This window comes from Misgurnus anguillicaudatus, chromosome 22 (assembly GCF_027580225.2).
Source record: "Misgurnus anguillicaudatus chromosome 22, ASM2758022v2, whole genome shotgun sequence".
Lineage (NCBI taxonomy): Eukaryota > Metazoa > Chordata > Actinopteri > Cypriniformes > Cobitidae > Misgurnus > Misgurnus anguillicaudatus.
The window spans coordinates 26529774-26543921 of record NC_073358.2 but is presented as its reverse complement, the minus strand read 5'-3'; the positions used below and the strand labels follow the sequence as shown (position 1 = coordinate 26543921).

Sequence of the window (14148 nt, the reverse complement as noted above, 5' to 3'; positions counted from 1 at the left end):
AACATATTTTGACTATCACCTTTGAGTCCAAGTATTTGCAACTGGAACAGCCGACCAAGTTCATAAGGTAAAACTCGTAAACAATTGTTGTTCAAAAGCAATTCCCTGTAAAGAATGTTCAAAAGTATAAACAACCGGTCTCCATCGCTAAATAAAATCTGGAATTAATTTCACCATAAAGGTGTCTGACTCTGAATAAAATAAAATACATACTGGTATTAATGACAGTATGCATCCAACTTTAGCTTTGCGATTTGTAAAACATGTACGGGCAGTTTCCCAGACAGCTTTAGATTAATCCAGGACTGAGCCTTAGTTACATTAGGACAGTTAAGTAGTTTTGGAACATACAGCGGGGAAAACAAGTATTTGACACATCAGCATTTTTATCAGTAAGGAGATTTCCAAGTGGGCTATTGACACAAAATTTTCACCAGATGTAGCCATCAGGCCAAATATTAAATTCATACAAAGAAATCAAAACATTTAACCCTCAGCGGTCCGACCATTTTGGTTAGGTTCTGACATGCTCTTACATTTGATCTTTTTTCAGTTGCTTTAAAACATAATAATGGCAAGAGTCTCATGACACTGCGTTCAGCACAAACTGGGCCACAATATTATATGAGCTACATGTATGTACATGTTTGTATTTTTGAGAGAAAAGTGTTTCTGAGTGGTTTTTAAAAAAGCTATTTTTTAAGTCACTGATATAAATCCACAAAACCCATACTAAACATGTTTTAACAAGACTTTTCTAAACAGAATCTAGTAGTCTAGAGATTTTTTCTTTAAAATGATGTGAAAATCATTCTGCCTACTAATTCACATAAAACAATATATTGATTTAGAAATTGTAAGACACTTTTTGTTTAGAGGGGCCGTATGCGAGAAGAATTGACAGCTGTGGAAACAAAAGATTTGCATAATGAGCTGCATAATGAGCCTTTAGGCAGGAATGTGAGAGGATACTACAGTAAAGAAAGTGAGGACAAAATAAATGTATACATGTTTGTTTGTGGTTTCTTAAGAAGTTAACAATTTAATCAAAATAGAAATGAAGGTCAGTAGGACATTTTCAGTTTATTTGGAAACAAAACCTATTCAAAAACTTAGAAACTAAGAAACTGATAAACAACAGAGCTGTAAATTTCATGTGGCTCATGTTACCATATAACTTTATGTCCAAAAGGTGTGAATATGTTTTTCCACTTCATAGTTTTGTACTGATGAGAGGGATGCAGACATGTAAGAGAGTTATAAACAGCTATTAGCATAAATTGTCCACAGAAATACCACATAAGCTTATCTCAAATAAACATCTGCAGTGATTAGTTATATAAAAAGCTGTTTTCAGATGACTGTTTATCAGATGCCCATCGATCGTCTAGCTTCTGTGTCTCGTGTAAAGCGCAATGTATGGAATTGCGTTGCATGTAAACAATATATGGAATCATATTACAGCACACACTTAAAAGATCCTGCAGTGCAGCCTTACTGAAAGTTGCCATGAAGGATACGAAAGGGAATTACTGTGTTTAACACTGTACGACACGTAACAGTTATCCGCCATTACGTGAGATCACGCGTCCTCTTTTGTAAACAATTCAAACGTTTTACAATCCGAAGCATGCAGTCTGCTGAGGTCGCTTGTGTAGGCTGAACTGCACAAGCCATAAGCATATTACATGATAGCAAATATAAATGAGGATACTTATTTCAAATATCCTCCTCCAGTGAATCTTTCATTGTTCTTCTTACTAGGTAATGTTAAAGATAAACGCTTCTCTTCCTCAATGTCCAGACATAAATGAAGATATTCCTCACGTGTGTGTATAAAGTTTATCATCCAAACATGCGGTATACAAGTTAAGTCATAATAAATAAAGTGAAATGACACAGGGAATAAGTATTGAACACATGAAGAGAACAAGGTGCAAAATGACATAGAAAGCCAGATCATCACCTGAAATCTGTTAGTATTGAGCATAGGTGTGATTGGCAAAGGACAAAAAAGCAGGAAAATATACGGCACACCTACCATGACGTGGCGAAACACACACACACACACACACACACACACACACACACACACACACAAAATGAAATACAGTTGAAATATAATTTGGGCTCAAAGTTGATCGATCTGAGTGGCCAATCGTCAATCTGCGTGGGCAAGTGCCACCCTGACCATTATGTAGCCTTGCCACTGCTTCAGACTGAACAAAATCATTTTGTGCATTTAAAAGGTAAATACAACAATGTGGTGCATTTTGAGAGTAAAAATAAGTGACTACATCTATGAGGATTTTTATGTTCTTGTAAACAAATGTATGCCCTTTTAGTAAAATCTTTGGTTGCCTATTGTAATAATAATAATAAGGCACACAAGCCACATAAACATATGATAAAGAGATTCGCCATTGGTCAAAACATGTTTAATGTTTATAGAATAATTAGTGGGGGCATTTAATACAGATTAATTATTGATTACAACATTTGTTACTTTATTCAAATGTTGTGACTTTCTGGAAAGGCAGTCAAGTGCATTTGTCTTTTGCATAGTTCTTTTGGCAAAGCATCTAACAGTCAAAGCTACGCGTTTCACACACCAGATCCATGAATGTTTGTGCTTGTCATTATATTATTCTGTAATCGCAAGCGTTACTGCCAGATTCACAAACCATTAAGAGGAGCAAACATATGCGTGTGTTCGTTAGGATGACATTGGATCTGATTCGCGTATATGCGCGCGTTAACGTATGTGATTACAGTATAATATAATGCAAGCAAACTTTTTGACAAAAACGCAACTTTCTATTGATATCGCGAGACCGCATTTCACCTCGACGAGAAATCTGTTATTTACATTACTGGCATAGCCTGATTTGAAACGGACAGTTTTGTCAAAGCAGCAAACACCTGGTTCTCTTAATTTCTTCCTACTAAAATACTGTTTGTCTCTGCCTATTCCTTCTATCCATGCCCAGCGCCACTGATTTAAGTCCTTTATCAATTAGGTCGTCTTACCTAGGCTTCATAAACTTACTCTTCAAAGTTCAGACTCAACGTAAACTTATGACTTAACCGCGGCCTCGCGGCATCTGTACCTGAGCTGGACCTCAGCCGCACCTCAAAGACCCCTCCCTATTCTACTTCTGATTGGCTAGTTTGTTAGTTTGGTTGAGAGTGAAAGACGTGTTTCTCTCATACCATTTGTAGGCGAACGCATGATTTTTTTTAATTCGCAGCCAACAACACACACCGGAGATCGGACTGCAGGCTCTGTGAACTCTGCTTTGAATGAAGTTCCATCGTGACAAATATATAGATTATTGCGGAGTGATATGCGGTTATTTATAACGGTGCCTTGCAACCCCCCCCCCCCCACACACACACACACACACGCAAAAAATTGGATTTGCATGATTCACGAAAGCCTCATTTTCAGGTCGGAAAAGCCGGAATTCCGGATTTATCCGGAAGAATCACACCCCTGATTGAGATAGAAACCCTGCCCTGTATCAGTACTTCGTAATCTTATCAGTGAAAAGCATTTTAATGGGAACGGTTATAGGCACATTTTCATAATGCTGAATGTTCCTGTGAGCACTGTGGGCCATTATCCGGAAACGGAGAGAGCATCACTTCACCATAAACCGGCCACGATCAGGTGCTCCACGTGAGATCCCTGCCTGAGGAGTCCAAAGAATAATCAGGAGAGTTCTCCAAGAGCCAAGAACCACTCGAGCAGAACTTCAGGAAGACCTTGCATCAGCAGGTACTGTTGTTTCAAAAAAACTATAAGCAATGCACTGAACCGCCATGGCATCCATGCACGCTCACCATGCAAGACTCCATTGCTGAACAAAAAGCATGTTCAGGCTTGGTTAAACTTAGCAAAAGAGTATTTGAAGAAGCCTGTGGATTATTGGGAGACTATAGTATGGTCAGATGAAAGCAATATTGAACTTTTTGGCAGTCATTCTACACACCATGTTTGGAGACGAAATTGACCTGCCCACCACCCCCTGAAAAAATATACCAACAGTTAAGTTTAGGGGGTGGAAGCATCATGGTTTGGGGCTGCTTTTCAGAAAGGGGTACTGGCAGACTTCATATTATTGAAGGCAGGATGAATTGAGAAATGTACTGGGACATTCTGGATAAAAATCTGCTGCTCTCATCTACCAGAAAGCTGAAAATGAAAAGAGGGTGGACATTTCAGCAAGACAATGATCCCAAACACAAGGCCAAGGCAACAATGAAGTGGTCAGTCAATCACCTGATCTAAATCCCATAGAAAATCTATGGAAATAACCGAAGATCAAAGTTCATAAAAGAGGCCCAAGGAACCTTCAAGATTTAAAGACCATGTGTGTGGAAGAATGGGCCAGAATCACTATTGAGCAGTGCAGACGTCTAGAAGCTGTAATCATCCAACAAAGGCTTTTCTACAAAGTATTAAATAAAGTGTGTTCAATACTTATTACCTGTGTCATTCATTTCACTTTATTTATTATGACTAAACTTGTATACTTAAATGTTCTGATTTCTTGAATTCAATATTTGGCTTGATGGCTACATCTGGTGGAAATTTTGTGTCAATAGCCCACTTAGAATCCCCTTACTGATAAAAATCCTGATGTGTCAAATACTTATTTTCCCTGCTGTACCTTACAAAAAACAATACTGGTGTGCATCTTGAGACAAAACAACAGCACTGATGTATGTTAAGGTATGTTAGTGCGAGATGTTTTTAAATGAAGGCAGCTCAAACATGCATTTTTATCTGAACTAGAATAAGCCCTGTCTGGGAAACTCCCTAAAGAGTTCAGATGCAAAACCCTCCAACAAGTTTTCTTGTAAATTAGCTGTTTATCTCATGTTTAGGTTCAGTAATTTCACTTTAATGGCAATAAAAGGTTATTAGTCAGTAAATGAAATACCTTAATTTCACAAATCAGTCACTCACTTTAGTCATTTAATTGGCATTTGACAAATTTTACTGTCCTTCACTGCAAACATGCAGTACATGCAAAAATCTCCATTTCTAAGAAAGTCTCCAGTCAAAGGTTCAAAAATTCAGTACAAAACATCCTAATATATTCAGTAAACCTCCTTTAACTAGGTAAAAACTGTTTCATCATTCATTTCTTCTTCCATGCACTTGGCAGAAAAATCTTTTAATCCGTTTAATGGATTCTGCCAACGAACCTGTATTTCTGAATTGCCTGAGGCTGGGAATATGCAGATTTTAAGCAAAAGTATTTAATTAATTTATAATACGTGCAGAGAGCATTCGGCCAATATCATTATCTCATTTTTGACAGAGATGGCGTTTAGCAACTTTTGCATCTGAGCTCTTCCCATGTACTTTTGACACCTTTAGTTACCTGAGAGTCACCATATTGCCGAGTTCTGCTGGCAGGCTGCGTAGTTTGTTGGAGGATAGGTTAAGGTACACAAGATTGGGAAGCTTTGCGATTTCAGGAGGAATCCGGCTAAGGTTGTTGTTGTTGATGTGAAGGGCAGTCAAATGGGTCAGTGTCCATAATGAGGTGCTCAGGCTTCTGACCCGCCCTGTTACATGGAAGACATCAAATATCCACACATATTCTAGAATATATTGTATATGAAATGCACTGTCATTTAAAAACATTGGATCTTGGAAAATTTGTGTAGTGGAACATTAACAAAATAATTCGATTTCATGAGTCAAAATCTCAACTGGTACAATTACTAACCAGAAATCTCCAACTCGGTCCAGTGTGATTTCTTTCCACTGGCCGCCTCCTCAGCAGACATGATGGTGTATAATCTGCGTGGGTCTGGAGGGTCATATTTTTCTTTGGGCATGCCTGTTAATCTAAACATCCATGCAGAAAATTAGTTTGCTATTTTTTCTTAGTGTCATTGCATTGCCCCCCCCCCAAAAAAAACTATCTACAGTATGCGTCTTTATGTGATCGTTGTGGAAATGGCCTCTCTGATCAAGCCAGGGAATGCCAGGCCTACATTATGTAAACATTATGTAAATCATACAACAAACACACTCTTGTACTTGGCCCAAGGAGGGCTTTTGCTGGTGGTGGCCATGCCACGTACGTCTGGCAACAATTTACTACACATTGACAACAGACAAAAATTTTATAACCTGTATTTTAAAGAAAGCACTTTTTATAAAAATACATAGCCATAGGTACTTAGTAAAGTGTGACCCTGTCTTTGAAATCCAGGTTAAAGTCTCACAATCTAATTATGAGATTTGAAGCATCAAAGTTTAATTTTAATCAATGATTTCACATTAATTTCATACTTTGACGTGGTCTTACTCACTCAATATTAAAGATATCAAGGTTATACATTCACAAATGTTCTTTAAATTATGTAGGATTATTTTATGTGGAAAACAGTAAATACCTAGCTAGGTTTACACAAACTTTCTCAGACTCATATTCTATTCAGACAGTGTTTTCATATTCTAGAGTTGAGGGTGCTTTAATACTGAGAGCAGATAGCTGATGTTTACCCTGATCCATTGAACTGTTTGAGTAGTTGAATTCTCTCATGTCAAGCCAAGACATGGTAACTATCAAGGTCAACGACATGGAATTGCTTAATTTAACTTTGGGGACATACCAGAATATCTTTTTTAAGCTTTCCAGCTGTTAAAAACGTTGAAAACACAAAGTACTTTCGCATAGCATGCTATTAATAGGTAGGACCAGGACCACCATAGCAGAGCTTCAAAACAGACTGTCCTCATTTGCCTTGTATAGCACGAACACGCGCTGCGCTGTAATCGTTTATTAGCAGCTGTTACTTATAAGTGCAAGCAGCCAAAACACAGAAACACGTTTGGGACGCGATTACTGATCATATCACACTTTTGAACTACATATTGTGTAACATAGTTTTACATGCACTCACTTTATTGAATGCGTAGCATTTAAACTTGACTAATAATTTTAATAATTAATAATAAAATAATAATAATAATAATAAAAATAATTAATTTTACTATAAAGTTGTTTAGTAACAGACTGTATCCTATAATGGGCGATATAAATAAATGTCACTTGACATACACAACAGTATCGCGTTACTATGCAAATGAACGTTGGGTCATATAATAATAATAATGAGGCGTTACGTAAGTTACAAAATAACTATGAATAAAACATACATAAACACAAAATCTTGAAAAGAAAAACTATTGTATTGCAGGTGCATTTGCATCGTAAAGTCTCTTTATACAATTTAAAACAACAAATGTCATTTCGGTAACAGCGACGCCTACTACAACAATTAGCCAAGTAAGTTACATTTGTCAGCTACAAATGACTAATATAACTGGGCTTTATGTAAGACTTATTATTATTTTGAAAAGTGTAACAGTGAATGCAAAAAAAAATATATTTAAATAAGTTTTGTTGGTGCACTGGCAACCACAACATAAAGCACAATCTGATCTGTCAGCCTGTTCAGGCGTTCCTCCTATCACCCAATAAGGTCATTTATATAATACATCACCAGTAAATATGGGACTTCGAATTGGTTTATACACTGTCCTCTCAGTGTAAACAGCTATTTATTAAGTTAACAGTCAACAATGCACAACGTCTCCTTGGCTGATCATGTGGAGGTAAGTTAGAGCTAGAGACATTAAGCTCATATGACATCAAACAATATTATACATACAGATACAAATGCATTAAACAAACAAGCGGCTCTTACCTTCATTCGGGAAGTGGGAGAGGAACCGTTGCTGTGATCTGATCAAAGGCTGACAGACTGTGACCGATCCTCATCGTGAGAGTCGGTCGAGCAGAAGGAAGGACAACATTCAACGCTTCCGCTTCAGACTTGGGTCCCCGTAACTTACAACCACCACTACACTATAAGTTTATTATTTAGGTGGATAACTGTGCTTTAAATAAAACAATGTATAAAAATACGTTTTAATAACGTATGCATATCATAACACCAACTGTGTATGCTATGTACATGGAGTGTGTTTATTTTATAAACTAACGTCATGAGGAAAATATTTTTCTATCTATTTTTAACGCACAGCTTATCAGCCAGTGTAAAAGTGTATGCGTAAATGTGGCACATAGCTTGTCATTTATCTACCTGGCAAATAAAAAAATGAATTTATGATTAAATTAAAATTAGGATGGAAAGGAAGGCACATTAAATTGTCTGTTGTTGAATACCGATTATTTTGTATGTGTATATATATAAACGCATGTCTATGTTTATACGTACACAGCACAAATTTTAAATCACATATTCATATTTTTGGTGGGAACGTTTAGGCGGCGTCAATGATATAGACGGAACACTTAAGTGTAACACACAGTTCTGTCAACATGGCTGCCTCCTCTAGGAGTTTATTAAGAGGTCAGTTTTAAAAATGTACTTGTTATTTGAATGATATTCTCTGTTTTCTAAAGTTGTGGATCTGGGTTTGTATTTAGAAATATAATAACAATGTTATTTCCTATGAGCGGTTGTATTAGACGCATCAAAGTCAGAGAGCGCGCATGTATCAACTCAAGCCTGCGGTATTTGCCAATGATTCTTCTTAGTCCTCCTATTATCGCATATGTGATAGTTCGTGCAAGTTGTTGCAATCGAACGGATGATAAAGTCAAGTGTGTTAAAGGAGAGACTATGGGATATCTACAATGCTGTGGTTCCCATGGACCAGTAAGTTATAGGAAATGAGTAAAGACATCATATTGCAGGCTTTTGGCATGTGCGGTATGCCAGCTTTTCACGTAGCCTTTGACGTATGCAGTATGCCAACCTATTTGGTAAAATGGAATGTATGAATCAAATGAAATTTTACCATTGTCCAAGGTACCCTCATCTTGAACATTGGGGGGACTAAACTTAAAAACATCCATATATGTACAGTATGTATATTAAAAATAAAATTTTCTGATTATTGGGGGGAGCATGTCCCCCTCAGTGTCTGCTGTGTTTACGCCCATGGCATGTTCACTGTAGTTACAACAGTACTTTCATTTCTTTTTGTGGTACTTTATCAGAAACGAGTTCATTTTTTGTCTGGTAGTTGCCTAGTGACAACACCTAATCTGCTCGTTTAAGTCTCCTCAAGTTTCTTTAAATGTTGAATACTTTATAGCTTGTTAATCATGTAGTTATTAAAATACTGCATGCATGTCATCTGCCTCAGTAAATTGAATTGAATGTGCCCTGTTTCACACACAGTCTTATCCAGATGTCAGAGTCAGTACTTTTCAGTTTCCTGCAGTACACTGACCTCACACAGACACCTGCCTGTCAGATCCTACGCTGCTGCCGCTAGGTGAGTTTTATTCACAGTATTAAATCTGTACTTTGGTTTAAAGGGGACATTCCACAAGACTTTTTTAAGATGTCAAATAAATCTTTGGTGTCCCCAGAGTAGATATGTGACGTTTTAGCTCAAAATACCATATAGATATTTATTGTAGCATGTCAAAATTGCCACTTTATAGGTGTGTGCAAAAATAGACAGTTTTTGTGTGTATCCCTTTAATCCAAATGAGCTGGTGCTTGCAGCTCAGGTGGGCGGAGTCTCAGCGCTGCAGACAGTAGGTGTTTCTCAATGTCAAGAAAGGATCCTCGAAAGCCAGAATTTCGAGGATGTTACATCATTGACATCCGTCGAATGACTGTTCCAATGTCGAGGATCCTCAGAATATCAAACAAGGACTGAGTCCTTCGTTCAAGAAATATCCCATATACAGGAAAGGATGCATATGTGTATCCTTTGCGCTCTGAAATCACCCACAATCCTATGCACGCAGCGCTGAAAGCACACTTTTTCACTGACGTAATGACGCAATGACGTGCACTACTTGCTAGCCTGTTTACGTGTTCTCCGAATGTTAAAGAGGAGTCTTGCCTTTAGCCTCTGAAGGAAGTGACTTGTAAGGACCAGTCCTGCCAAGGAAGTATCCTTGACATTGAGAAACAGCTTGTATCAGACAGCCACAACAAAGCAGGAGATTCTCACTGTGTTCAGCTTTATATATTTGAACCAGTTTAAAAAGTCAATCATCTGTTCTATGCATACTAAATATGTGTTTATCAGCAGATGGGGAACATTGTGGGATAAAAATAGATTTTTAGGTCTCATGCTGCCTTCACGTGCTAGTGTTTTAAACGGGCACAAGGATTTTCAGCATTTTTACAATAAAATACACTTCCAAAAACACTCATGAGTTTACTTTTTCACCGAACCACACAAGCACATTTTAATGATATGTAATAAAACAATACGTTTAATACTCAATCTTTAGAGAAACAGTTAAAACAACATATATGCTTATTGTGTGTGATAGCGAATACGCATTGTTCTCTTATTCTGTCTTGTGCAGTGCATTAATCCTCATAATCATATTAAACTGTAGAAAACATTTTAAATGACATATTTATACTTGTATTGATGAAAGTAGATACAGGCGCGTTGCTCTCTCACTTGCACTAAGGTAATACTCATCTTTAACCTTTAGAAAGACAATTAAAACTACGTTATAACTAAGTTATAAGACTGTACCAATTATAGCACATAAACATGGAAAAAGTCAGATTTTCTTGAAATGTCCACTGTAAAAAAATTCCGTAGAAATTGCAGCTGGGTTGCCAGTAACTTACCGTAGATTTAAATGTATGTTTTTACTGGCAACATTTTGTTCAAAGTTAAATGAATATTAAACATTTACAAGTCTTTGTCTTTACAGAATAAAACTAAAAAACAGCATCAAGCAAAACATTCTGGGAAACAAAATCTGAAGCAAAAAACAGAAAAAGGTTGATGATGATTTCTGGTTCCCAGAATGCTTTGCATGAGGCTGTTATTGTATAGTTTTATTCTGTAAAGATAAAGACTTGTTAATATTTAACATTTATTTAATTTTGAACAAACTCTTGCCAGTAAATAACATAAATGTATATCTACAAATTACCGGCAACCCAGCTGCAATAACATTGTAATTTCTACGGAATTTTTTTACAGTGTCCCCTTTAAACAAAAATATTGTTTTATAAATTACAAAGCAAACAGTTGTTTCTGGCATTGTTACAAACTAAAAAAGACAAACAAAGTGCAAAGCAAAATAGTTTTCTCTTAAACATCAACACTCTTTTTATAGGCAGGTGCAGAAAGAAAAGAAAGAAGCGGCGGCTCAAGAAAAGGTGGTAAAAGAGAAAAGAAAGATTGATGACAAAGACAGACATAAACCCTATGGACTCACTGCCTGGGCTCCATTAGATGATGTATACTTGGTCAGGTATTATCCTAAACCCGTTTACAACACTCCAGTGGCCATCGAAATGCTAAAGGACTTTCAAAAGTTGGATTTCACACCTGAAAACCAACCTGTTTACATTAACCTGCGCCTGGACATGAAGCTAGAGAAAAAGGTACAATTTTAATCTGTTTTTTAATCTAGGCAACAAAATGTTTCATATTTTTTTTAACTAAAGCAAAGCTCACATACTGATTTAATGGCTTAAACTTTTAATAAATCTGGATACTGCTTTAACTGTATGTGAAATAAGTCAGCAGTCTCTTCATGAGTTTACTAGAGCATTCAATAAAATACATGATACATTGTGAGATGAATGTTGGTAGTAAAAAATGGAAAGGAAATATGTGACTAATGCAGAAGAGTTATGAAAGTTCCCTTTTAAATTAAACATGTTGCAAAATGAACTGGAATAAAACATTATTTTAAGTAAGCTAGATAAAATATACTACATTTTCTCCCTAGGCTTGTAGCGGTGTTTAAGAATCCATTACTGCACTCAGCAAAACTTTTATATTTAGACAGAACATTAAACCTTAATGAATTCTTTTCACTTTTGTGTTTTCAGAGAAAAGTGGATCCATTTGTTAGCACAATGCATTTACCACACCCATTCAAGTCTGACATCAACAAAGTTGTGGTTTTCACTGAGGTAAGGGCAGAATTCTGCAGTGCCTTAAAATACATACTATAGCTATACAGGTATGAGAAAATGTAAAGCTCTGTTTTAGGAGACTGTGCAGGTTACAAACATTAATTCATATTTGGCCTTGCAGAACCCAGATCAAGCCAGAATAGCAATGGAGAATGGAGCAACAGTTGCAGGTGGGGTGGAGCTGGTTGAAAAGGTACAGAAAAATTAGAAATTCACTTTAACTCGGGTCAGTGTTTTTCTGCTCTGTTTGCATTCACTGACTGTGCTATACTGTATGTAAGAGAGTTTGCTTCTAGTGTCTGTTCAGTATTATGTTTTTTTTTAAAACAGAGTGAGAGAGTATCTAGATTATTATGCCAGTTGTATTAATTGTGTTTTTTCCATCAATGTTAACTTTAGATTTTAGCAGATGAGATTACAGCAGATTTTTACTTGGCTGAGCCAGAGATCATACAAAAGCTTCTCCCTTTAAAAAATAAACTAAGGAAGAAGTTTCCCAAGAGCAAGAGAGGTTCAGTGTTCTCCTTATGTTATCCTTATGTCTTTTTAAGGCGTGTTCAATAATGTACAACTGAGCAGAGATTAAACTGACTCTTTATGTTTCCTGCATTAGGTTCAGTTGGGGTGAATATCCCTAAAATGCTTGCATTATTCAAGACCGGTCATGAATACGTTGTTGAGGACACCTATGTCAACACACAAGTTGCAACAGTAAGTCAGCATTGGAATTAAACTGCTCTCTTACATACTGCAGTCTATATGGTGTCTTGTGAATAAATTGTACATTTTGTAGTTGCTACAAACGTTTCATTAGCATTTATGCAAAGGATGCGTATAGGCTAATGTATAGTTTAAAAAGTCTGATCATTGTCACATTGAATTTGTGTTGATTATGACTTTGTCTGTTAAACACTCGACATGTCTACAGAATTTATTTTAGAAAACATTAAAGCCGTATGTAAAGATGTGGCCAGCCACAAACCAGCAGAATTTGGTAAGTAACCGTTCAAGTCCAGATAGACGTTATCTATGAACTGTTTGGTTTCTGACCACTTTGACCTTAATGTTTTAATCAAAGCTTACATTAAATGTAGATTGCGTCAGCTAACCTAAATCTAGTGCACTTTAAATTTCTTTACATAAAATGTGTGCTGCTGACTGAAAATAAATTAATTTTAAAAGTTTTTTAGCAAATGGCATTTTAAACATTATTCAAGTTTAAATTCTGAAGACTTTGGGGGGAAAATGCAGATCATTTGCCTAATGTCTCTTAAAGGGGCCATGGCATGAAAATCTGACTTTTTCCATGTTTAAGTGCTATGATTGGGTCCCTAGTGCTGCTATCAACCTAGAAAATTTGAAAAAGATCAACCCAGTAACTTAGTTTTGGTAAACCATTCTCTACAAGCACATGACAAAATAGGTTGTGACGTCATAAGGAGCTCTTATTATAATAATACCACCCCTTAATCCAGCCACAGCACTGCCATTTAGTGCAGAGAGAAAATAATTCACAGAACAATTGAGTTTTAATTTCAACAAACCACCATCATTGTGATCAGTGTTTGCACTTCATCCGCTTATTTGCATTTTAAAGGACACACCCAAAACGGCACATTTTTGCACACACCTAAAACGTGGCTATTTTAACATGCTATAATAAATTATTTATATGGTAATTTGAGCTAAAACTTCACATATGTGCTCTGGGGACACCACAAATGTATTTGACATATTTAAAAAGTCCCGTGATGGCCCCTTTAAATGTACCAGTATATGTTTAATCAAAGTACCTTTTTTTTGTACACACATCAAGACATTTGAACATTTGAGAACACATGAATTATAATGATAACATGCTTTTTGCCGTTTCCATGCTTTTGTTTTAGAAGTAGATTTGACACTGGCCCTAGGTTGGATGTTGTAATTATGCTCCTTAGCTTCAGTAAAATGTATTTTATTTTTGCTTTTAACTTGCAGGGACGTTTATTGAGAGGGCAGTCATGTGCAGCAGGACAAGTGAGGGTTTGCACATCAAAATTGAGGATTTATTACCACAGGAACAAAAGAAGGCATGAGATTTTTGTTTTGTATATATTTACATTGTACCAAAATTTACACTGTAATAAAATGTTAACTATAAAAAATGTCCAGCTGTGTTTG

General features: G+C 36.4%; 2 protein-coding genes across 4 annotated transcripts in view; one reads left to right on the top strand and one right to left on the bottom strand.

The window, feature by feature from the left end:
• cnot6l (CCR4-NOT transcription complex, subunit 6-like) overlaps positions 1 to 7881 on the bottom strand; it is a 24012-nt gene extending 16131 nt beyond the window's left edge. For both annotated transcript variants that reach the window (XM_055199857.2, XM_055199858.2), the window contains exons 1-4: positions 7741 to 7881; positions 5748 to 5869; positions 5397 to 5583; positions 20 to 105 (exon numbers count right to left, since the gene is read on the bottom strand). In XM_055199857.2, the coding sequence (XP_055055832.1) occupies positions 20 to 105; positions 5397 to 5583; positions 5748 to 5859 (385 nt within the window). In that variant the 5' untranslated portion in view covers positions 5860 to 5869; positions 7741 to 7881. The remainder of the gene's footprint in view (positions 1 to 19; positions 106 to 5396; positions 5584 to 5747; positions 5870 to 7740) is intronic.
• On the top strand, positions 7755 to 14148 carry mrpl1 (mitochondrial ribosomal protein L1). 2 transcript variants are annotated; one of them, XM_055199874.2, is made up of 10 exons: positions 7755 to 7873; positions 8325 to 8409; positions 9247 to 9343; positions 11175 to 11445; positions 11899 to 11982; positions 12107 to 12178; positions 12385 to 12496; positions 12599 to 12696; positions 12898 to 12979; positions 13966 to 14147. In XM_055199874.2, exons 2-10 carry the CDS (start codon positions 8379 to 8381, stop codon positions 14061 to 14063), a joined length of 945 nt encoding a protein of 314 aa, XP_055055849.2. In that variant the 5' UTR covers positions 7755 to 7873; positions 8325 to 8378; the 3' UTR covers positions 14064 to 14147. The 2 variants fall into 2 exon arrangements, with proteins under 2 accessions (XP_055055849.2, XP_073716922.1); XM_073860821.1 differs by lacking the exon at positions 7755 to 7873 and having other exon boundaries at positions 8319 to 8409; positions 13966 to 14148.